The following is a 24,807-nucleotide window of genomic DNA, read 5'->3' on the forward strand; positions in this document are numbered from 1 at the left end:
TGTCATGTCTTTGCCTTTGGAAACAATGGGTATTGTTGGGTCCAGTATTGTTCTGCAGTAGGCAGTATTAGATTTGATAACAGACAGCACTGATTTCTGAGACATTTCTATTTCCCCCACCCCCACCCCGCTTGCCCTGCAAATGGTTAATTTAGACCCTAATTCTGTAATCTGCAGACTCTGTTCCTGTTCAGAGTTCCATTGCTTACAGTGGGGCTTCACCTGGTCTTAAGCATCTACCTGCATCAATGGGCTTGCAGGAACAGGACTTGAGTTTGGAGAGCAATTTATTCAAATTTCTTCAACTGAACTTAAAAAATACCTGTAGTATAAAATTACTGAGTGGGGGTGTTTCCAGTGGAGTCCTGCAGTGATCAGTTCTTGGCTCAATGCCAGTCAGTATTTTTTCTGTGATCTGCAAGAAAATTGCTGGTAAAACTTTTAGATGAAACACAGGTTGGTGAGGTAGTAAATAAAGGCTTGCGTGTAGTGAAATTTAAAGTTAATTTCTTCCAGTTATCAAAGAGCAGGTTAAGAGAGCTATTGTGGTCTAGATGCACCAATACAGGGAAAAGATTTCTGATATTGTAGAGGACTCTAATTTAGCAGACTAAGTGGCTGGATGTTGAAGCTAGACTAAATGAAAATGGAAATAAGATGCAAATTTTTAAATGAGGGTAAATAAGCTTCTTGGTACATTTTGTGCTTGTAGTATCTACCACAGTGGTCTATAATTGGGAGGGCTTCAGGGAGCTACTGCAGTGCAAATCAGTAACCATTGGAACAGCTTTCCTAGTAACGTGATGGGTTCTTCATCACTTGGAGACTTTAAGGGCGTGCTTACAAGGAGCAGCAATGAGGGCTATGGGGGTGTTTTTTGTAAAGTGCATTAATGTGTTGTGCACTAACTGGTCTCTGTAGACCCTGTTAAAATGCACTAAACTTTTAGTTCATGCCAACAGCTTTGAAACAATACTATGTTAAAGCACACCCGGGAACTGTTAGCCTATGCCAGTAGGGTCTACATGGACCAGTTAGTGTGCAACATGCTAATGTGCTTTAGAAATCACCTCCCGCTCCCCAACAGTGCACATTACTGCTAACTATAGGCAAGCCCAACGTAATTTCTGCTTAAGCTAGAGTCATGTAAGCTTGATACAAGGTTTACTAGGGTAAAATCCTGTGGCCTGTGTTTTATGCATGAAGTTGGACTAGATGACCTTCATGGTCTCTTCTGGCTTTAAAAATCTGTTCTTGACAAATGCCTCCCTTGGCTGTACATAATCTACTCCCTGACTTCAGTAGGAGTTGTGTGTACACATACCTCAGAGGAAGGAGAGTAGGTGTCTATGTAATTCCATGTTAGTTTCCATGACAGTAGAATCCAGGAGCACAAAGGGCTCTGAATACTGCCTATTTGTTATTTTAAAGCTCAAATTTACATGCTGATATATAAACTCATATTTTCCAAAGTTTTAATAATTAATTCCTTAAGTGGAAAGACCTCATAGTCACAGAGAGAATTCACTTGTAAACATTAAACAAACAGCAGTAATCTAGGATTACTCTGCCTAGCAGTATATTAAAAGATACTTTAAAGAGCTGTCAAAATTAAAATAAAATATGAAGTGGAAAGAATGGTAACATTGCATGCTTTCCATATGCACAAGGAAGGTCAGTAACTTTACAGAAAGCTTAAAATATTGATTTTCTTTTCAAAAACAGGTGCCTTGTCCACATTTTGCGAGAAACTACAGTAAAGTATTCCAAAATCCGTTCGTTTCATGCTCAGTGTCAGCTAGACCTGTGCAGGCATGAGGTCCGTTATGGCTGTTTAAGAGAAGATGAGTGTTTTTATGCACACAGTCTTGTAGAACTCAAAGTTTGGATAATGCAGAATGAGACAGGTATGTTTGGATTTAAATATTACCCCCTACCCCCAGTGCAAAAAGATAAAAGAAATGCAATTCCTTAACCCATTTGTCAGTGTCTTCTACTTACAACCTTCTGTAGTCTTCTGTATATCTAATAAACCATTGGTCAGTTTTACTAGTTAGTGGGTATTGAGTAAGACTGCTAGACGCACATAAAATTAGGAAACTTTTTAGCTTTAACTCAAAACTAATAGTTTCTTAATCATGGAATCGTAGGACTGGAAGGGACCTCGAGAGGTCATTTAATCCAGGGATTCTCAACCTTTTTCTTGCTGAGGCCCCCCCTTCAACACACTATTTAAAAACTTCAGGGCCACTTGGGACTTGGGTGCAGGAGGGACCCTTGTGCTTAGGCATAGTTTGACTTCTATTTTGTGGGGGCAAGGGCTGGCAGGGTTCAGGACAGCTCCCCACAGTGGGATCCAGGGAGGGAGTACCACCTCCACCTCACCTCAGTAGGCCATCCAGCCTGTCTGGGTTGTGGGAGCCCTCAACTAAAAATAGAACTCAAAGTGGGGACTCAGTTCAAAAAGTTCTGAAAACCGTTCAGGATGAGGGCAGGGAATGGCAAGGGACTGTGTGCAGTGAGTAGTTCAGGGTGCAGGGAGGGGGTAGCTAGAGGCTGTGTGCTGGCAGGGGAGTAGCTCAGGGTGCAGATGGGGTAGCTAGGGGCTGTGTCAGGCGGGGGAGGGGTAGTTCAGGGTGCAGGCAGAGGGTAAGCTAGGGGCAGGGTGCAGGCAGGGGGTAGCTAAGGATTGTGTGCCAGGAAGGCTCCTCCTGCAGTGGCTGCTCCCCGAGGGCTCTGCCAACCCCAAAAGCCAGGTCCCCTCATCCGGGCAGCTCTTACCAGCTGCGTGAGCAGTCAAAAGGGGCTGGGAGCTGAAGAGCAGTAGTAACCCTGGGCACCAACAGCAGATGGGAGAATGCCTCGGCTGCCCACTTCATGGTACCACCAGCCAGAGGAGCAGCTGCCCTGCACTGCCTGGCTCTGGCTTTCCCACCTACAGCTTGACCAGAGGGATGGGCCTGGGGGAGAGGAGGAGGTAAAGGGGTGGAGCTGTCCCCAGACTGCCCCACTATATATAAGGCACTGCAGTTTGGGGGAGGAGGGGCGAACCCTTGTCTGTCATCGTGGTAGTCTCCTCCGCCACCCGCCCCGGCGCAACTCTGCCTGTGGGCTCAGGGCTTCTGCTTGTGAGGAGCGCCAGGACTCGAAGAGTGAGGGAAATGCTGGGGCTGCTGGCTTCAGCCCCGCGCCGCTCCCAGCTTCAGCCCCCTGGTGAATGCTGGGACTTGGGGCACGGGGTTTCAGCCACAGGGCCCCACGGACTTACCTGAAAGGGCTTGTGGACTCTCCGTTGAGAACCACTGATCTAGTCCAGTCTCCTGCACTGATGGCAAGACTCAGTATTATCTATACCATCCCTGGGGTGTTTGAGGTGTTTTAGCTTTAGGTCTCAGAAATGTGTTCTTGTTTTAGTTTTATTACAAAATTGCTTTGACTAGAAATTGAGATATTTACTTTGAAGGCAAAGGAGAATGTTTCTGCTGAGTGTTAAAGACCTTGATCAGGCTTATCTTTTTGTTACAGGTCTGTGAGCCAGTTTTTTGAATTTTTTACTTGTCCAGAGTCTTTGTTCCTCTAGCTCTAAAATGGCTTAATGTTGCTACAAAATTTCCTTATTGTTAAATCTCCTGTCTTCAGGGAAGCACCCCAGTCTGGAATGGGCTGCTTCTCTTTGCCTCATTGTGGTGGTCAACTTTTTTGGTATGGTTTTGGTGGTCCCTCCAACCAACTTGCAGTGGACCTCAGCTACTCTCTCTACCTTGCTGTGTGAGGGAGCACTGCTTTAAATATTAGTTGGGTTGATCATCATGGGTGGCGATGATGCCCAGAAAAAGGGCAGTGTGGGCAATGTGGAGATAATATGGTGTCCCATAGTTGGTCCCCTTTTTGCCCAGACTGTCACTCTGAACGTGCTCCTTCCTTGGAGAAGGAGCATCAGGTCAGCTTCACTCTGTCTGGAAGTGTATCGGCCAACTTAGGATGACCCCAGGCCAAGAAAAGTTTCAGAGGAGGACAGTTATGTGGAAGTATACAGAATCCTCCCAGTTCTCTGTTGCTCTAGCCCATTTATCTCTACTTGGCCTTTGAGGATTCCTTCTTGTGGAAAGAAGGACAGCTGCTCTCCCTTCCTTTCCTGCCTCCCAAAATGTCGAGGTTCAAGGGTAGCTGCTATTTCCTCTTAACCCCATAAACCTCTTATTAAAAGGGTTAGGCCATCCCCCAAACATGAGTGTACATGTGAGTGCTTCTTTCCTACACATGTCCAGACATAGTCAAGGCTCAACTTCTCATCTTCTAGAAGGCAAGTTGATAACTTATAGACTCTGAGTGTTGGAGGACCCTAAAGAAGGGGAATGCTCAACTGAGTGGGAAGCCCCTTCCTGCCCCTGCTACAAATCCAGGCACAGACCTATTTTTCTTTTCAAGGACTCTGAAAGTCTGATAGAGTTGATGTCTTTAGTCTTCAGCCTCTCCATGGACGTTGTGGAAAAGAAACCTTGGTGAGGCTTTAATGATATGGAAAGGTGTGCAGTAAAAGTTCGTATCTCTGTGGTCACTGAGATTATTAAAGAGCCTGAGAGAAAAGTGGTTGCAAGAATGGCTATCATTAAAGGCAATGTGACAGTCTTTTACATCTTGCAAGATGCATAGGCAGGTTTTGGGGGGTGGGGGGGGTCTCTCGCCTGAGTAACACTGATCTGTACATGAGAAGGGTTTTTATAGGAGCCTTGTGAACATAAACTGGAGTCTCATTTTTTGAAAAATGAGCTGGTTTTCAAGCGGATTGTAGCTAGCTTGCCTGTGGTCATTTGCACAAAGCCCTTAGGCATCTGGCTCCAGGATTTGAAAACAGGCTCTTAGGAAGATGGAAACTTAGGCAATACTTTGGTCCATCTGTGAATATATTTGTGTTATGTAGACAGTGTAGGATTTTAGGATGTCCTTAACTGGTTTTAAGTGCTTGTTTTTTGTAAATGTTGTGGTAGGTAACACCACTGTCTCTTTGGCAACCTTAGCTGTTTTTTGGAGGGATTCAGTAGCACTTGAACATGTATATGAATAAAACTTCCAAATTGTCTAAGACCTTTGTTTTCTCCTCTGCAGGTATGTCACATGATACTATTGCTCAAGAATCAAAGAAATATTGGCAGAATGTGGAAGCAAATGCACATGGAGCACAGGTATTTCCACTCATCTTTCTGAGGAAGCAAATTTATGTGGGACTAGCGTGATTGATCGGTGACGTACTGGTTTTGATGTCAATGTTTATAACACGATTTAACTGTTAGTTTATATCACAAAATGGTTGTCCCAAGCATATGCCCCAAATGATTTCCTCTTCTTTCCCCCTGCATGTTTTATTAAAAAAAAAATTAAGCTTTCTGGATACTTCAGATATTCTTATTTTTCCTAATCCCAGATTTCTCATTATACATGTGCAGTTACTTTTTCCCCCCTTTGCTTATTTTGTCATAAGCAGAATATAAACCTTCAAAAATGCATTCTTTCAAATTTTCTTCAGCTGAGGACCTAGCATAAATCCTTTTCTAGTAGTTTATTTTGTTTATACAGCACATAGTATGTCCATTGCCAGAACGTCTGGGTGCATTTATACAATCTAAACAAAATTAACTAACAATCTGTCATTAAGAGAAATTTCTAGTTTTTTAAGATTTAAAATCTAGGTCTTTTTTGATGTATTTATAAGCTCTCTAGTTTTTAACACATCTAGAAACATTTTAGAACCCTTTCTTATCTTCAGGGGTACTTAATGATTTATGTATGGGATTTCTCTGCAGATGCAAATCACTTTTTTTTTTTTTTTTTTAATTTAAGGTTCTTGGCAATCAAATGAAGCATGGATCTCTAAATTTGAAAATGAAGTTTGTGTGTGCCCAGTGCTGGAGAAATGGTCAAGTTAGTGAGCCAGACAAAAACAAAAAATACTGTAGTGCAAAAGCAAGACACCCGTGAGTAACAGATAACTTCAAATGCATAATGTCTCTCAGTAAACCATTTTGTAAAATCTTCTGAGTGATCTGTATAGGAATTCAGACTATTAAAAGGGATGCAAAAAAGCAAGTGCAGTTGAAGTAGAACTTGGGCTGAAAGGCTGAAGACTTTAAAGGGTGTTAATAATCAAGAATAAAAAATGCATGTTACACACTTCAGTTGGCAGTTTATACTGACTTTTTTTTTTTCTTTAACTCACAACCATGATGGGTGTTTGAGACTTTAAATAAATTGTATTAAAACATATGGTTTTGGGGCTCTTTAGGTCCAATCATTGTCTTTACTGTTGACAAATAGTACAGTATGTAGATGTATTCTATATATTTGAATGCTTCCATATTCCTTAGATGGACCAAAGATCGTCGTGTGGTGCTGGTGATGTCTAATGAGCGTAAGAAGTGGATGACCATTCGTCCTCTTCCCACGAAGAAACAAGTGCCTTCGCAGTTTGATGTATTTGTTTATCTAAAATGATCTTTTTAATTAAGACACTTAAGTCACTGGAAAATACTAGTAAAGGGCCTGATTTCTGCAGCCACTGTGTGTGAAATGTCTGTTGAAATCAGTGGGAGTCACTGGAGCAACTGCAGAGCCAGATGCTAGGAAGGACTGAGCTCATTTTTTATTGCTGAAGCTCCTCCAAGTCCGTGAAACTTCAGTAATAAAAGTATAGAAGGTATTTAATATAAAGTATTAAGTAATCTCATTAAAATCATATTAATATAGTTCTCATAAAACCCTAATCAAAAGAGTGCATAATATTTTGAGGGTGAGACACGCTCCATACAATATTGGAAGAGACCTGGAATTTCATTTCTTCTTGTGCAGTTCTCAAGATGAGTTTGCAAAATCCTGTTTCCTGGGTTCTGACAACTCATTACTTCAAAAAGGCTCTGTTTTCAAAGAGCATTGTGTGATTTTTATTACAGTGAATGAGAGGCATCAAGCTAATAACGTAATGCATAAATTTAACCTTATATTTTTGGAGTACTATCAGAAATAAATAATTTGAATTCCTGCATAATAGAAATACAGCACAGACCTAAAATGCTATATTCTAATCATGGTGTGATTTCTAAGTCATAACTGTCTACATCCAACCTATGTTTTCTGCTAGCTTTGCAGACTGATGAGCCCTTCCGTAGCTAGTGCTTCATAAGATTAAGACTAGATAAGATCAATGTGTTACGGGCTGCATGCAGTATTACCTGTATGGCCCTGAGGATGTCACATGGGCTGCAGCTGTGTGCTGATTGGGTCACAAGTGGCCTGTGGGCTAGAAATTGAGAACCACTGCTCTGACAGCTTATTTGGAAGGCAACTATTTATTTGAGTTATAGTAATAGTAGTAACTTGTCTGCTTATCAGAATGTTAATGCGCCTGAAGCAAAGCTACAAAAATCTTTCATCACCCATTATAACTTAACATATGCCTAAAGGATATTTTTTTTAATTCTTATTTAGTTGTGCAATCATATTGCTTCAGGCAAGAAATGCCAATATGTTGGAAACTGCTCCTTTGCTCACAGTCCTGAGGAGAGAGAGATGTGGACCTATATGAAAGAGAATAGTAGTAAGTAAAAAATGTGTGAGGTTATTAAACACATGGTTTTTTTTCTCTTTTTTCCATCTCTCTCCTACAATAAGTACCTCTCAATCTTCCATAGGCAATCTGGTGGGTAGATTTTTCTTCAAGTAAACCCAGCCTGCCTCTCATGATACAAAATTAGTGTCTAATACATAGTAACATCATTTTAATATAGGTTTATATACATACCAGATGACTCATTATGTAACTGAAATTAGTAATTACTGTCATTGCAGTTTTTACCTTTGAAGATTATTGATGAGTAAGTAGAAGAGTTGGTTGAATGCAAAAACACCATTCTCAACCATTTATGAGAGCACCAGATTCCTGTTCAGATCAGCTGTATCTGTATTTATCTTTTTTGCAAATTGGGTTTTGTTTGTATATTAGGGGGCTGGCTGTCTGCAAAAATACCTGTGTTCACATGTAAACAAGAGTATTCACTATTCATTCTTGGGTTTAAAATTTGTTGTCCAATCAGGGAGGTTATTAAGGAGAAATAATACCATGTGACAGATCGCAAAGAACAAAGATTGAATAACTGAAGTGATACTAACATTGGTTTGCAAATGAGGAGACAAGATAAATATCGTATTTGTAATGCATTTCACTAGGTCTAATAACAGGCTTAATGATAAAATCACAGATCAGCATAATGGGGCCCAATTGCAATTGGGGCCTTTGGGTGATAGCTAATATAAATATTTGCTACTCATCAGGGTGGATAAAAAATCAATGATTTTTTTATTTAAATTGGATTTTTTTTATAAAATGCTTTTTGAGGAAAAAAATCTAATCTAAAGATACATTATAGCTCAAAGATATATCTCATCATGGAATAGGGATTATAAATTCTAATTCTATAGTATGAGACAATATAATCATGTAATGTTTAAGAAAAATTTTGTTAGTGAGTTCCAATAGTTCATGGATTAGGGAACCAATTTTATGGGGTTCTGCAGGCTTCTGTATAGATTATTTAGGTTAATCTTTCTATCTACTCAATGGGACTCAGTGCTCAGTCTATAAGATACCATCAGAGATGCTTAGTTTTGCTGTTCTCAAACTGTGGATTTGTTTCTCCAGAGGTAACAAGCTTGTTAACAGCAAAAATGTTTTTAAATAAATTAATAGACCTCAACTCTATTGTCCCTCTGCGAATTTGTGTACACAGAGTCAATCCCTTACCTCTCTCTAAAAGTGCAAATTTTCAAAAAATTCAATGAATAGAAGATTGTTGGGGGCGGAATAGATCTGGACAAGGAGAAGCAGTCTGGAGATAAATGTGAGAAGCAAGGGACATATGCTTGTTTTGTTAAGATATTATATGTTTGCTGTTGAAGAAAAAAAATCCAGAATACTTAATGTTGTTGATTTAGTTAAATAAAACAATTTAAATGTCTGTCTGGTGGTGGTCTCCTCCTAATACAGCATGGCAAGAAAATCTTCCAAATATTAATGATTAACCTGTTGAATTGGAGATAGTTCACCTCCCAGTGACTTCATAAATATCTGCTTCAATTACCATTGGTAAATGAAATAACCAAGCAATCAATCATTTTCTGATATAGCTGTAAAACTAATCTGAAAAGTTTTTTTTCCAAAATAAATTACTGTATAAAAATGTATAGTGTGTACCTTTTAAAAATGAAACCTACATCTAACTCTGAGTTGTGAAGAATATGTATTAAGGTTATAACAACCAACAAGAATGCACTTTTATGTAGAAATCCATGATTAAATAGAGTCTTCCTGACTTGTGATTTAAATCACATCCGCCCTGCTACTCATATTAGGTAAATCTTAATTTCCCCTACCTAGATGTCTTGGAAGAAAGTGAGTCAGGCTAAGAGGCCAAAGTTTCACATAGCTGTCATTTATTAGCTACTGTGGCTCTCTCCTCCCCTCGGGTCTGCAGTTTGTCCTTTCTTTTCTGCTTCTACTGCATGGGGGCCTAAAGATATCTCTGCCGTATTTCCAAATTATGTCTGCAAACTCAGTTACGTATTGTACTCACTCTCTTGCCTTAATTGCTGAATAGTTATTTTAGCTTCTGCTCTTGTTAGTTCAAGACATGGAGCAGTTGTATGAAATGTGGCTAAAGAGTCAAAAACCAGAAAAAGGAGAAGATACAGCTACTCAAGCAAACAAAGAAAATGGGAAGCAAATTCATATGCCAACTGACTATGCTGAAGTTACAGTAAGTAATGCAGGCTTAGTAATTATCCTAAACTCTGGAGTTTTTTTTTTTTTTTGCACTTAATACTGTGTTCCTTGCTCCTACAACACTCACTGAAATCCTTGTATGCAGTGTTGTTGTGGCCATGTCAGTCCCAGGATATTAGAGACACAAGATAGGTGTGGTAATATCTTTTATTGGACCAACTTCTGTTGGTGAGAGAGACAGGTTTTTGAGCTTACACAGCACACTCCTTCAGGAAGCTCAAAAACTTGTCTCTCTCACCAACAGAAGTTGGTCCAATGAAAGATATTACCGCACCCATCTTGTGTGTCTGAAATGCTTATAATTAGCTAATGTGGAGTCATGCTGTGGATCAAGCATTAGTACTGCTCTTCAGAATCTACAGAGCCTGGGGGGGGGGGGGGGGTCAAAAACATCAGCTGATGACTCCGTATAAACAGACTTTAAAATTATTACTGTATATTAGCCTATAATTGGATTAGCTAAAGAAACAATATTAAACTGTGTTAAGGAGCAGTTCTGTGCATGAAGCATTGATTTTTCTTAAATTTTTTAAATGTGTGTAAACCAGGTGGATTTTCACTGCTGGATGTGTGGAAAGAACTGTAATAGTGAGAAACAATGGCAAGGTCACATTTCTTCAGAAAAGCATAAGGAGAAGGTATTCCACACTGAGGATGATCAAAACTGTTGGCAGCATCGGTTTCCAACTGGATATTTTAACATTTGTGATAGGTATGTAGCATTTATATTTGAGATGTCAAAGTTTCTCACTCACAATTGTGGTATAGCAAATATAGGCAGATACCTGAGATGGTGAACATTGATACTTTTTTTAATGACACCCACTCTATTAGTATGCATTGTTGAAATCTTATGCAAAGCAAACAGTTAAATAGCAATATTTTAACATGAATGCCTGAGTGACCAGATATTAAGTGTATTTTAATGTGTGGTGAGAAGGTTTGGCTTGGAGTGCCAGATGTGGAGCTATGTGGAAAGGTTCAAACCTTTTGGTGTTAGGATGAAACTTTAACAGCATTGGTACATCACAGCTATTGCTATTTTCCTTAATGAATTACCTGTAGAATACAAGAAATGCATTTCCAGTATTCTCATGTAACAAAGTGTCTTGAAATTATGGGGTGTTCTTTGCAAGGCAGAAATTCACTTGTCCCAGAAAATACTGTCACTGGAAGCAATCTATGAAATTCAGGTATGTTCCGAAGGGCCCTACACACCAAACTGGCCTGCTGGCTTTCCCAGCGCTGGTTAGTATACTCTCCTACCCCATCTTGGAGGACACAGCCTTTTCACCCAAGCCACTTGGCCTCAGGTAGACCAGTTAACATCTTTAAATCGCTGGAGCCAACCTGGTTGGCTTTGGAGTCTGGGATCCAAGGTTGGAGGTCTACAGGGCAGGCGTTTTCTGTGGCAATATTAAAATCTTCATTTTAGTGATAAAGAGAAAAACTAATGGCTGTCACAGACAGGAATTCTGATGATTTTTGGAACAAACTGAATTTAATTGATATCTTAAAATGAGTTTTTTGGGGGAGGGTGGATTTGGGCTAAGTGGAGAAATGAGGACTAGAAGGCTAGAGCTTTGTCTCCTGTCCCCCAATCACTTTTTCCTTACCTGGTTCTCAGAGACTATTAAAGAGGGGAAACTGAACTGATGCATCTTCATTTTAGAGAAAAAATAATCTCTCTTCTAGAGAATTTGTGCTTTTTTAACAAAGATCTAATTATATGAAAAACATGGCTAGTAGAAAATATTTAAGACTTTTTAAAATTGGATGGCTAATTCATGTTACTTTTGTGAAAACTATAACACACCAATTTATTTTTTAAACAGATATATGGCTGGTACTTGCATTGAAGGAAACAACTGTAAATTTGCACATGGAAATGCTGAGCTCCATGAATGGGAAGAACGAAGAGATGTTCTAAGAATGAAGCTCAGCAAAGCAAGAAAAGACCACTTGATTGCTCCAAATGATAATGACTTTGGAAAATATAGTTTTTTGTTTAAAGATTTAAACTAATACTAAAATGATGCATTCATGTTACCTTATGGAAGCATAACCCTGAAAATTTGACAGTAATCAAAAGCATGTGACAGAAAAGCAGCAGATTTTCTGCTTATATTGGCATATATTGTTCCTCCTGAACAGCAAAATATAGTAGATGTAGGGGGATTCAGAAGACCTGTCTGTGCTCTCATGGAACAGAATGGTGAAGTAATAAAAAAAAAAAAAAGATATAAAGTATTACGTGCTTATTCGCCTTCTGTTGGACAGAATGTTATGAAAGAGGTGGAGGAGGAGGGAGGGGTTATAATGTGTAGGAAGCCCCCCTAGTGTTGGTCCTTCAGATGAAAACTTTATGGTAAAATTACAAAACACACTGGGTGTTTTGGGCTAAGAAGAAAATTATGGATGAAAATTCTTTAAATGTTTTAATGGAGAGGATTTGTTTAAAACAAAACTTTGCTATTTATCTCTATGTAGGTTGCTAAAGAGGATTTTCTTATTAAAAAGGATTTTAAGCAAAATAACCATTTAACTACAATATATGTTGAATGGGGTATTTTTTCTCTATTTGTATATTTCAATATAATTTACTGAAAAGGATCTTGGGAGAAAAATGTATTGATTTTTTTGAAAATCAAGTAGTTAAAATTCTGTTTCTTGGTCTTTGCTGTTTAAATGATGATTTTGAAAGATTACACTTGTATGTCAGTATTGTGTATTGTATGAACCAATGTTACCTGTAATAAAGATAACTTTACATAAAGCTACTTTCTGCATTTAGCTTCTGATTGACGTCTATTTTGCACGAAACAGTTACTTGGCCATTAGAAAAACCTTTTTGAGCAACTAAATCTAAACAAGTATGTTTAGTTTATCTTCAAGTTATAGTTGATTTCTTAGAATAGTTTGCTTTTGAACTGCTGCTGACAACCCAAAAAGGGCAAATGTTAGGAATAGGTTTTCTGCACTGGTAGACTGAGTGGTCATTTATACCGCACATTGGGCAACATGGATTAGGTCAGGAAGTACATTTAAAAAATAAAGCAGTAAAGCTTGCTTTAGGAGGTTATTTTTAAGTGTCCACCCCAGAGGAATGGGACAAAGTGCTATCAAGTTTTGTATTAGAATCATATGGTTCCCAGCCTCTTGTGTTGGGAACTATCTCTTTCTTTCTCTCTCCTCTCTCTCCCCCCCCCCCCCCCGCCCCAAAGTGAATACTACTTCACAACCCACTTCAGAGAGAGGCCCCATCCAGCAGTGAAAGACCAGAGTTATACTTTGCTCTGAAATGTCACTTCTGAACAAGGTTACCCTCTGGGTCACAACTATGAAATCTTTCTCTTCTTACCGCATTTTGTCTTTACTGCAGATCTGTCTGCCTGCTTCATTCCTGACATTCATTTGTGCTTTTCTTAATCCCGCTCCCCCAAAACCCCCACTTCCTTTTTAATCTGCTCCTTTATTGGCTGATCTGTTTCCACTGGGAAAGCTTTTAAGAATTATTTCAACTGTTTGAATGTGGTTACTGAGATTCAGACCATAGTTTAGTTCCATACATTTTGCATTATGCAAAATCAGCACGTTCAAGTACTTGCACACTACAAACAAGCCTGGATATTGATCTGTCCCTTGTGGTCCATGAAATAAAAGCATAATGGATTCAAATGATACCTTTAAAAATAGAGCATAAGCCCTTGCATGATAAATGCTCTTTACTCTGTATCCATACAAAAATTACAGTAGGGTACACAGGTTACATAGAACATTTGGCTTGTCCCTGAACTACCAGTTGTTGAAACACTAACCTTCATTACACTTGTCTTAATTTGTTTTAATAAACTTCTTCTCTACTGGTCCTGTTCTTTCTATTTGGCAAACATATTACTCCCTCTTTTCTCCTTTCAGTTAACTTACCTGCCACCCACATCAACAAGCTGTTCCCCTGGGGCTTGCTCAGTGCATGGGGCTCTCCACCCTTTGTACTCCCCGGCACGTATTTCAGGAGAGGAGGGCAGCCTTGTCGCCCGTCTCTCGGGTTTACCTCAAGTGGGACCTACATGAGGGTGCTCCCTCCCCACCCCAGGCCCTCCGGGTCTCTGCATAGGGCCCTTGTCCCCTGAGCCCCTTGGCCATCCCACCTACACACCTTGACCAGGCAGCACAACCTGCAGCTGGTTTGCCTTTGAACTGTGACAAGGGCACATCTGTACACGCTTGAGCTCCATACTCTATTTCCTCACCCTTGTGTCCCCACCCAATACTAAGTGGCAGGACCTATTGCCACATATTGAGGGTGAGGAACCCCAGTGGGCCAGCCTATATTCCACCTTGGTCCCACAATATTGGAGATATTAGTTGGCAGCTCCTTCATTGAGCCAAGGCATGTACATGGTCCTGTTCACCCCTGTTCTCAATTTCTGTCCCTTTTGCGGTGTGAGGGAAACCCTGGCACACATTTACCTTGAGTGTGCCAGGTTGCAGCCCCTTTTCCGGCTCCTCCTCGACCTACTGTTGCATTTTTGGCTGCACTTCTCCCCCCACCTTCTCATATATGCACACCCTATCCGTGGCCCCACAAAGTCATGGGACGTCTTCGTCAACCTACTCCTAGCGATGGCCAAAGTGGCCATCTACAATACCAGGAACAGGATGTTGACTGAGGGGGCTCTCTGCAACTGTGGGGCCTATTTCCAATCCTCTCTCTGTTCATGCATCTGGGCAGAGTTCCTCTGGGTGGCATCTGCCACCTCCCTTGACACCTTGGAGGAGCAGTGTCCCCTCCTAGTTTCCTACTTTTGACCTTCTGACCTTCACTCCTGTCAATTTTTCTGTTGTCCCCCATAATTATTTGAGACTTGGGCTCAGTGAATCCTCCCAATAGGCTGGGAAGGGTCCTTTAGCCCTGAAACCCAACAGGACATCAGTAAGCTGTTTTTTTTTTTTATTGTAAATTACCTTGGATAAGCAAAATCACATGAAACTAGGTTATTTCAACAAAACCCCTTTACTGTTAAAAGCCTCCAACCTTCCTTAAACAGCATGAGTTCATTTTCTGTGGACAGTACTCAAATGGGTAAATGCTTCACAGAAGGGTGCAGTTCCATTCTTTTCACCTGTCCTGGATTTATTCAATCTGTTATATACTTAGAAGAATGATAAAAAAAGAGGGCTTGAACATTTATCAACCATCTACTATGCTGAGACCAATACAAAAATTGGTCTCTGCTTTTCCTGCATTGCTGCTCACAGAGGACTAAATAGCAGCAGTGGAAAAGGATCAGGCACCTGAGCTGGCCGAAGATTCAGAGGACATTCGACTCGGTCCATGTACCCATGGGTCACGCTTGGGAAGAGTATCTCCACAACCACAGAGGTCAGACGTTTGGCTTATGTTTAGTAACAAAGCAAGAAAAGAAGGCTGTGGTAGGAGTTTCACGCCCCCGCAGGGGTGCGGGAACAATATTTGTAGTGGCGGTGCTGAGAGCCATTGAACCAAACTGTAAACCCTGCATAGGATGGAACCACTTCAAGCCAGGGGAGTGCTACAGCATTCCCAGCTCTCCTAGTTCCAGCACCTACGCGCCACGGGATCCGTCCACACCTCTGGTGGCGGGTCGGTCGTGTTTTAACCATTGGTAAACGGAAGAAGGCGTGTACCGCTGGGGCCGTGGGCACCGCCATAGGCCCCCGGGTTCTGCAGCGCCGCACCCCACATCCAGCCCCTGCGCGCTCCTAACGCCTTTCCCCTCCATTTCTATTGACCGAGGAGGCCTCAGTTGGGGCTGGGGGGCCCGTGCGGCTCCCTCCCCCACGATCTCTCAGCGCTTCAGTCGCAGGCTCTGCGCTTGGCTGTAGGCAGGCCTCAGCCAGGCGCTCCCGCAGCGCAGGGCCGGGCCTGTGTGCGCCTACTCTGGGGGCCTTGGCTGGCGGAGCCCGGGCCGGGGCGGGCGAGGAGACGTGGCGGCGTTGGGTTCGCTCGTGCGCGGCAGCCGCCCCCAGCCGTCCCGCCCCAGGAGCCCCTGACAGGCCGGGGGTAGGGAGACGTGTGCGAGCGCGAGCGGCCCGGGCTCGCTCGTCCGCCCCTCCCCGCCCCGGGCTGGGAGGTGATGTCGTTATGCGGAGGCTCCGGCCACTCCGCTGCCCCTCGGCCCCGTGCTGCCCAGATGTCCCGGAGACCCGAGCTGCTGTGCGGAGCTGCGATCGTGCTGGGCTGCGCCCTCCTGGTCACCCTCAAAGTCACCTGCAGGTAACCGGGCCCGTGAGCTTCCCGGCCGTGGGGCGGGCCGTGGGCTTCCGGACACTGCCGTGCACTCCGGGGGCGCTGTGGGCTCCCCTGGGCGCTGGCAGGCGCCCCCAGGAGCCTTGTTGGGAGAATATGGGGGTGTTGAGGGCTCCCTGGGCACTGGCACGCACCCCGGGGAACCTCTCCAGGAGAAAATGGGGGGTGCCGAGGACTCCTGTGGGCACATGCACCCTGCGGGGCCTTAGTATGCAGAGTTGGGAGGCCCAGAGCTGTTCTCAGGGCACTGACCTATACCTCGAGGCCTTAAATGGAATATATTGGGATTTCTAAGCTTCCCCATTAGTACTGGTGTGCACCCAAAGGTACCTAATGGTAGGCCTGGTCATCCCTCAGATCTTGCACTGGAAGGACATTAGTGTCAACCGTGCTAGGACATTGACAGGCACCAAGGATTCCCTAATGCAGGGGTTCTCAAACATTTTCATAGCATGCTGCGTTCATTGTATCTTAATAAAGAATTGTGTTAGGAACATTCTGCCATAAAGGGGATACCAAGCAGCTGCTTCTCTCCTCTGTACACCAACCTGGCTGCTTTAATGTCATTCTTCTGCTATCCACAGGGACTGAATGCATTAATTTAATCAAAATGAGTTTTAATAGCTCTGTCCCATAGGAACTGCTCTCTGAGAATAGATCAATAATCCTTGTGGTCCAGTATCCCATCTTTGACAATGACCAGTACCCCACGTTTCAGAGGAAGGTGTAAAAGCCCCCATGATGTACCATATTATGCAATACTGTGGAGAGAAAGTTCAGTCCAAACCTGATTAGTACTAAGTTTGTTTAACTACTTTTGACATGTAATGGAGATTTAGATGCAATTAGTTTTGCTTCATGTTTGATCTTTGTGGTAACATGTTCCTTGTGTGTGTGCATGTAGCTTTCATCTTGCTGTGTGTGGTTAAAATTTTGTTTGGAAACTCAAAATGCAATCTCAGAACTTGCTGTGTTTTTTATTTTTTTTATGCTCTATAAATATATTTAGAAGTTTGATCTTTCCTAGTATATCTATTTAAATATATAAACTAATGGCAGGAAGGTAATTCTATTATGCTGTTACCAGAGAAAGAAAGTGCAAAAAAGTGTTCAAATAATGTAAATGTGACTTCCATTAAAAAAATTACTTGCGTTTAAATTGGTACATGGGAAAGTTGCTGCCTTTACAGCACCAGAAACTGTAGTGTTCTATATGGAGAACAGCACAGACAGTGGCATTGTAGAGTATTCCTTACATCTCTCGCAATGTATTTAAATTTGACCTGGAGGTCTCAACCTGGACCTCTAATGTTGAGATAGTAGTTCTTCCATGTCTGTTTACTCTCTCATTTCTTTTCTAAGAAGTTGCCAGCTGGTACGAAATGTGATCATGGTTTTTATGATGAAGACGTTCAGATCAATAGACAGTGGACTGAGACTTCTAACTTCTTTTTTTACTCATAGGACAACAAACAGTCAGATGGTGACTAATTTTGCTTACTGTCTCTGAGGGTTAAAATTGCATGGGGGTAGTATATTTCATGCCCACCACTGTTACCCTGTCTCAGTTTTTTAAAAAATTCCCCTATTGGTAGGGCCCTATCAAATTCACAGCCTTGAAAAACGCGTCATGGACTGTGAAATCTGGTCTTTTGTGTGCTTGTACCCTATATGATACAGATTTCATGGGGGAGACCAGCGTTTCTCAAATTGGGGGTTCTGACTCAAAAGGGAGTTGCAGGGCGGTTACAAGGTTATTTTAGGGGGGCTGCCCTTACTTCTGTACTGCCTTCAGAGCTGCGTGACTGGAGAGTGGTGACTGGTGGCTGGGTACTTGGCTCTGAAGGTGGTACCCCACCACCAGCAGTACAGAAGTAAGGGTGACAATACCATACCAGGCCACCCTTACTACTTCATTGCTGCCTTCAGAGCTGGTGGCCAGAGAGTGGCGGCTGGTGGCTGGGTACTTAGCTTTGAAAGCTGAGCCCCACCAGCAGCAGCTCAGAAGTAAGGTTGGCAATAACCTATCATGCCATCCTTACTTCTGTGTTACTGCTGGTGGTGGCGCTGCCTTCACAGCTGGACGGCCAGAGAGCGGCGGCTGCTGACTGAGGGCCCAGCTCTGGAGGCAGCAGCGTAGCAGTAAGGGTGGCAATACCATACCATGGCACCCTTACTTCTGTGCTACTGCTGGTGGTGGCGTTGCCTTCAGAGCTGGGCGGCCGGAGAGTGGTGGTTGGTTACTGAGGGCTCAGTTCTGTAGCCAGCAGTGCAGAATTTAGGGTGGCCATACCATACCATGCCATTCTTGCTTCTGCACTTCTGCTGGCGGTTGCTCTGCCTTCGGAGCTGGGCTCCTGGCCAGCAGCTGCCACTCTCCAGCTGCCCAGCTCTGAAGGCAGTGCCACCGTCAGCAGCACTGCAGAAGTAAGGGAAGCAGTACCACAACCCCTCCTCCCCCCCACAATAACTTTGTGACCCTCCCCCCCCACAACTCCTTTTTGGGTCAGGACCCCTGGAATTACAACACTGTGAAATTTCAGATTTAAATAGCTGAAATCATGACAGTTATGATTTTTAAATTCCTATGACCATGAAATTGACCAAAATGGATCATGAATTTGGTAGGGCCCTACCTATAGGACAGTTTCTCAAGGAAGGGTGCACAGATGCCTCTTCTGATGCTTGTCATAGTGTAATGGTTCTCAGCCTTGGGGGGTCATGGTCTCAAGATAGGTCTCAAAGCTACTTTCTGGAGCTACAGGTTGTAAACATTTTTTCACAGAACTTAAACTTTCAATTCAAAATAAAAATATTTGTAGCTCTCTGGCTGCAGAGAAAACTGTTGTAAATAGCTGTAGAATTTAAATTTACTGTATAGGAAGCTGGCAGTGACACCTATATTTAAATTATCACCTTTCTTGCGACCTTTACCTTCTGAGAAGCTTTCAGACCTCCATTGTTTACAGCAGACCTTTGATGTTCACCGGGCAGATAGCCCTGTGCATACAGAAGTGCCATTTTTGTCATTTGAAATTCTGTTAAGCTTTTGTTGAGATATAAACTATTAAAAATAACCGTTTATTTTATCTCGCCAGCTGAGGAAGACTTTGGCAGCATGCCAAAACAATAACTAAAAGCAATTATTCTAAGCCTGGCCACCAGCACACTGTTCTGAAAACATCTGGGAACGTCTGGAGCTGCTGTAGCAGGGTAGAGAGAAAGAATGAGCTGGGCTTTCCTCTCCCTCTCACAACCTTAGCCCAATACATAGCTCATGTTCCTCTGTTGGGGCACTACAAATAGCAGGAACCCTCCTACCTCCTTCAGGAGTAGGGTAGAAAGAGAGAGCCGAGTGGGCTCCCTGCAACGATCCCTGGACGCAGCATGTGGCTGGCGATGCCACATGGCACAACTGTTTCCCCCACAACTGTTGGTGTGAAAGGTGGAGGGAGGAGACCTCAGCTAGGCTCCCCTGGAATCAGCACCTGGACACAGCAGTCTATCCCCTTCTGAAGTCCTGAAGCTCAAGGGGTAGCAATCTGTGCTGCAGCACTGCAGGCACACCTTTCAAATCCTCTTGCTGATGCATGGTGGGGAGATTGTCACAGTTGCACATAACCTCATTTTTACTTTTATTCATTTTAAAAAATACCCAAGTGTCCCAAACCTAGGAAATGGCAAATGAAAAACTACATTAATAGAATGTTACCGAGGATGCAAAATCAAGCATTCAAAAGTTAGGAAATGTCAGATTTTTGGTTGTCTGTGCAATCTTGAATCTATTCCCTTGTGTTGAAGTTTTATGGTACAGTCTTTAATTATATCTTCACATGCTATTTTTGCCACAGGACCTTGTTTCAGTCAGTGCAGCTGTTGGGTGCACAAGGGTGAATTAAAGTTGCACAGACAAGTATAAATCTGGTATTTCCTAATCTTTGAGTGCTTGACTGTGCAATTTAAATAATGTTCTTTTAATGTATTTTTGTATATATGGAATATATACTTGCTTTAGAGAGTATGAAAGTCATGAGATGTTCAGTACTAATGTAGAAATTGTACTTTAAAATATATCGTACAACAACTATTTATACTGAATATGAATGCCAACTTTGGTCATATATGGCAAACAAAGATTAAAAATGTGTTAAACATTGTGCTTGTTTTTGGACTGAAACAGGACAAGGGATTCTTGGATATGGGGTTGTTGGAGGAAAAAAAGTGGGTGGTTTTGCCATAGTGTTTCCAGCAACACAGTTCTGATCAGTACAGCTCTGCTATGGAGGTGTTAACTGCAAAAGTAGAACTACCAGCATGGTCCTCCAGTGCTGCTGCAGTGGTCATTTGGAAGTTAGGAGAAAGGCAGGGTAAAAAAGAGAGTGACAGTGGTGTCAACCTTTACATATGATTTTAAAAAAAATTCTTCAGTGTCTAGAGATGAGGGCCACATTGTGCTCGGCACTGTATAACATATACTACTCTGAAGAGTTTAAAGTCTAAGTTTAGCCTTGATCCTGGAAACACTTGTGTGCTTAACTTTACTGCCATGAGTAGTTCTGTTGAACTCAATGGGAGTACACGTGGCAGTAAAGTTAAGCATGCGTGTGTTTGCAGGATTAAAGTCTTAAGTGTAAGACTATAGATATTAGGTGGATAAAACAGACCTTTAAACAAAAAGTTTAAACTGATTTTTATGGGCTGGTGTTTGCATAACAGTTCATCTAACGTTCTTCCGTATACCTCATGCTTATTATAAATGTATAATCTCGGGTTGTTCAGGTCCAACCATTCACTTACCCCCTCACATTGGTACTAGCATTTATTGTTATTCTTTTGATACTGAAATGATTGTGGATCCTGGCTCTCCTTTTCCCTCTAGTAGTTTGGAAATGGTTAAAATTGAGAGCAAATAAAAGTTACTTTGCTATGTATTCAGAAGCCCATGAGGAGTTAAGTTAGAGAAAGTCAATATAAAAGCTGCCAGATCATAACATCCTTCATTGATTTTTTTTTTTTTTAAATTTACTCGCTCTCCCCCACCCTCAGTTGGAGGCTGGCCAAATATTATTCCTTTGTTAGTTAAATTTTAAATTGTCTCACAGTTTAAAACCTTTCCTGCACCCCATTTGAAGAGAGCAATCTTATCAGTTAATATGTTTCATAGTAAAGACATCATCTATTTAGATTCTTATATGTGGCCATTAATCTGAATTTTGTAAAGTTCTTGTTTAGAATTCCAAAAACTTTCTTTTAAATAAAAATGTAGGATTCCCATAACTTTAAAATATTTACTGAGGATTATTACTAAATATTAAACTCCAGTAGTGTGTTCAGTACTATACAAATGAGTGAAGAGACACAGTCCTGCCCAGAAAATTTAGGATCTGTTTCATAAAAGCAGGCAGAACTAGTCATACACTTTTGACAAATTAAAGTGAGTGTAGTGCTAAAAAAACTTGACATTTTGCAGAGTAATTGTTATCATGAAAAGGGCTTTTTTATGCCTAAGTTAGTGTGTTGAGTGCAAAATAATTTTATTCCAGGGTTACTAAAATTGTGGCCTGGAGAAACAAAGAACAAGTAGGCTTAATGGTTAGCTAATAGTTGTTTTTCATCAAGATATTAGATGTGCATCCCACCTCAGGCTCTTACTATAGCTTAGGGCAGGGGTGGGCAAACTATGGCCTGGGGGCTGCATCCGACCCTCCAGACGTTTTTAATTTGGCTCTCAAGCTCCCACCAGGGAGTGGGGTTTGGGGCTTGCCCCACTCTGGCTCTCCAGCCAGGGAGCAGGGTAGGAGGCTTGCTCCATTCTGCCTGGCTCCCAGAAGCAGTGGCATGTCCCCCCCTCTGGCTTCTATGTGTAGGGGCAGCCAGGGGGCTCTACATGCTGCCTCTGCCCCAAGCACCACCTGCGCAGCTCCCATTGGCCAGGAACCATGGCCAATGGGAGCTGCAGGGGTGGAGCCTGCAGACAGGGCAGCGTGCAGAGCTGCCTGGCCGTGCCTTCATGTAGGAGCCGGAGGGGGGACATGCTGTTGCTTCTGGGAGCTGCTTGAGGTAAGCGCCGTGCGGAGCCTGCTACCCTTGACCCACTCCTGTGCCCCAACCCCCAGCCTCAGCCTTGTACCCCCTCTTGCCATCCGAACCCCTCGGTCCCAGACTGGAGCACCCTCTTGAACCCCAAACCCCCCAGCCCCACCCCAGAGCCTGCACCCCCAGCTGGTGCCCTCACCCCCTCCCACACCCCAACTCCCAATTTCGTGAGTATTCATGGCCCACCATACAATTTCCATACTCCGATGTGGCCCTCGGGCCAAAAAGTTTGCCCACCGCTGGCTTAGGGGATACCATGACTTAGGCAAGAAAGACAAGGATTCCCAGGCCAGACAAGGATTTACAGGCCAGATTCCGATCTCATTTATACTAGTGTAAATCTGTAGTAACTCAGTACATTTATTTTGTATTTAAGCCAATGTAAAAGATAGAGAATCTGACTCTGAGAATTCTTACAGTATAGTAAGAACCTAGGCCACAGTCCTGCAAATACTTACAAATGTGCTTCACTGTACGACCATGAGCAGTCTGGGTACGCACAGTAGTAAAGCTGAGCACATACAGTTTTTGCAGGATCAGAGCGCTATATATGAGAGTTTCTGGACAGTAGTTTTTAATGCTATTTATTCTATCAGAAAAACAACAACCTAAAACAGTGTGTTCAGTTCCACTGCTATCTCTTTTGTTATGTCTTTCTTGTGGACAGTTTCCAATAAGAGATTGCATCTTCTACCTGAGGAGATCTGCTTCCTGTAGGGAACATTCTTCTCTAGGAAAGCTAAAGCAGAAGTTAATATACCCCCAAAATAATAGGAGGACCATGAGTACTTATCACAAATAATCCTGACAGAGTGTTGATGGAAAAGAAAGATTGTTTAAAGGTAAATCCTGTTTGTTTTATCACAGATCAACTAAATCAGTTTATGAATAGACAATGGTAAATACTGTGAAATTCAGTAACTGAGAGGAGATCTCTTGTTCAGTCATTTAAAATAAGACACTTTAATAGTATTTGCTTAAAATCTCAATTTAAAATCTCTTTAAACCCTCACTTCATTTAATTAGTGATCTGCGACAGGCAGTTAATTAAAATTGAGGATGGATCCTCAGTTATAAATCAGCATAGCTCTATTGAAGTCAGTAGAACTATGCTGATTTACATCAACTGAAGACCCAGTCCAGAGATCTTAAATTAAAAGGTTTAGCTTGGTCAGCAATACCAAGAATATGGTGTTCAGATATTCAAAGTTTAACAGAAGAAGCTATTAATAAAAGTCAAGATCCAACAATATGTCAATACTGAAGTAAAAATCAATTTCAGTAATAAAGTTAACCTAAGCCTTGTCAGTGTTTATGCAAGACTGCATGTATCAACTGAAACTTTAGGGTTGGTGATGGAATCTTGCAGGGTTTAAGATTTCTTCCTGGCTTTTGGGTTCTTGCTGTTCCTTCCTGTGGGCTGCAGGTACTGCTGCTTTTGCTCTGGGCATCTCTCATTCTGTAATGCTTTTCTCTTTCTTTCTTCACCGTGTGTGTTTAGTCCTCTGCTGTGGACTTAGCTTCTCTGTTGTAAATTGCAAGAGATGTGAAGGCAATTTTTAACCACTTTCTCAAAGTTAACACATATCTTAGCAATTTTGTTCATCACTTCTTTACTGGTTTATCGCCTTATGAGCTGGACTCAGTCACTTCTTTGGCTCATACCTACGTAATAGGATTCATCAGTTCATGTCAACATTTGTAATGCTGTCTTGATTAAAAATGGCTTTTAAGATCTCTTTGAATACCTAACATTTGTCTTCAGTCCATTTTCTAAATGTCAGTTTAGTTCCAAAAATATTTGAGTACTTGAAGGCTTTTTTGAATGAGTATAAGCATGTAGGGATAGAATCAGCTGGTTTAAATCAGCATTGCTCTACTGAGTTATTAGTCTACTATTAAAATAGTCTCTCCAAAATGTATCTTCTTATATGAAACCATCCTTCAGGACCGTTTTTGCATCTTCCTAAGTATGGTGAGTTAGTTGCATTAGAACATCAATTAATTCCCCAGTTAATATAAATATCTGTGCATTCAAGCAGCTTCCGAAGTTTTCAATAACAAAAGCTCTAAGCAGATGTAACATAACATTTTTGGTACTGTGCTTTTAGCTAGAGTATGTCATTTTCTACTTTATAATTCCTTAAGTGTTTTAATGAGGAATGCTTGTTTTTAGAAATGAAAAACTTGCAATCAAAAGAATAACTTACAAATCATCAAGGAGAACACAAAGTAGTATAAGTATTAAGGGATAAATAGAAAAGGTTTTCCGCTTTAGTTAGAGGTATGAGCTGACAGTGAACTCTAGAGTGCTTTTTCTTATCTTTAAGATTCTGCTTGTGTGTTTTTTTTTTTTTTAATTCTTATAAAAGTAAGGTTTGGTAAATTAATCATTGCTCAATATAAACTTTATTCTAGAATAAATCCCAAGTAAGAGAAAGTGTAATCTAAATTTTAAATAGAGATTTGTCAATATAAGAGGAAGGGATGAGATTAGATTGCTTGGTTGTTTGCTTGAGAGAACAGTTTGCTATGTATTTTTACTCCATTTAAAATGGTATTTTGAGTCAAACCCGGTTCTCTTTAAGAA

The 24,807-nt window shown here is 41.7% G+C and overlaps 2 protein-coding genes across 5 annotated transcripts in view; both read left to right on the top strand.

The window, feature by feature from the left end:
- ZC3H7A (zinc finger CCCH-type containing 7A) overlaps positions 1-12,428 on the top strand; it is a 46,968-nt gene extending 34,540 nt beyond the window's left edge. For 3 of the 4 annotated variants that reach the window (XM_073362411.1, XM_073362412.1, XM_073362414.1), the window contains 8 exons: positions 1,726-1,907; positions 5,107-5,183; positions 5,839-5,972; positions 6,363-6,468; positions 7,480-7,588; positions 9,670-9,803; positions 10,378-10,541; positions 11,665-12,428. In XM_073362411.1, the coding sequence (XP_073218512.1) occupies positions 1,726-1,907; positions 5,107-5,183; positions 5,839-5,972; positions 6,363-6,468; positions 7,480-7,588; positions 9,670-9,803; positions 10,378-10,541; positions 11,665-11,854 (1,096 nt within the window). In that variant the 3' untranslated portion in view covers positions 11,855-12,428. Of the gene's footprint in view, positions 1-1,725; positions 1,908-5,106; positions 5,184-5,838; positions 5,973-6,362; positions 6,469-7,479; positions 7,589-9,669; positions 9,804-10,377; positions 10,542-11,664 lie in introns of those variants that run through there. The other variant, XM_073362413.1, reaches the window with a different exon arrangement.
- A 3,066-nt stretch (positions 12,429-15,494) lies between these two features.
- TXNDC11 (thioredoxin domain containing 11) overlaps positions 15,495-24,807 on the top strand; it is a 100,810-nt gene continuing 91,497 nt past the window's right edge. The window contains exon 1 of the mRNA XM_073362418.1: positions 15,495-16,088. Within this exon, the coding sequence (XP_073218519.1) occupies positions 15,949-16,088 (140 nt within the window). The 5' untranslated portion in view covers positions 15,495-15,948. The remainder of the gene's footprint in view (positions 16,089-24,807) is intronic.

Source organism: Lepidochelys kempii, chromosome 10 (genome assembly GCF_965140265.1).
Source record: "Lepidochelys kempii isolate rLepKem1 chromosome 10, rLepKem1.hap2, whole genome shotgun sequence".
Classification (NCBI taxonomy): domain Eukaryota; kingdom Metazoa; phylum Chordata; order Testudines; family Cheloniidae; genus Lepidochelys; species Lepidochelys kempii.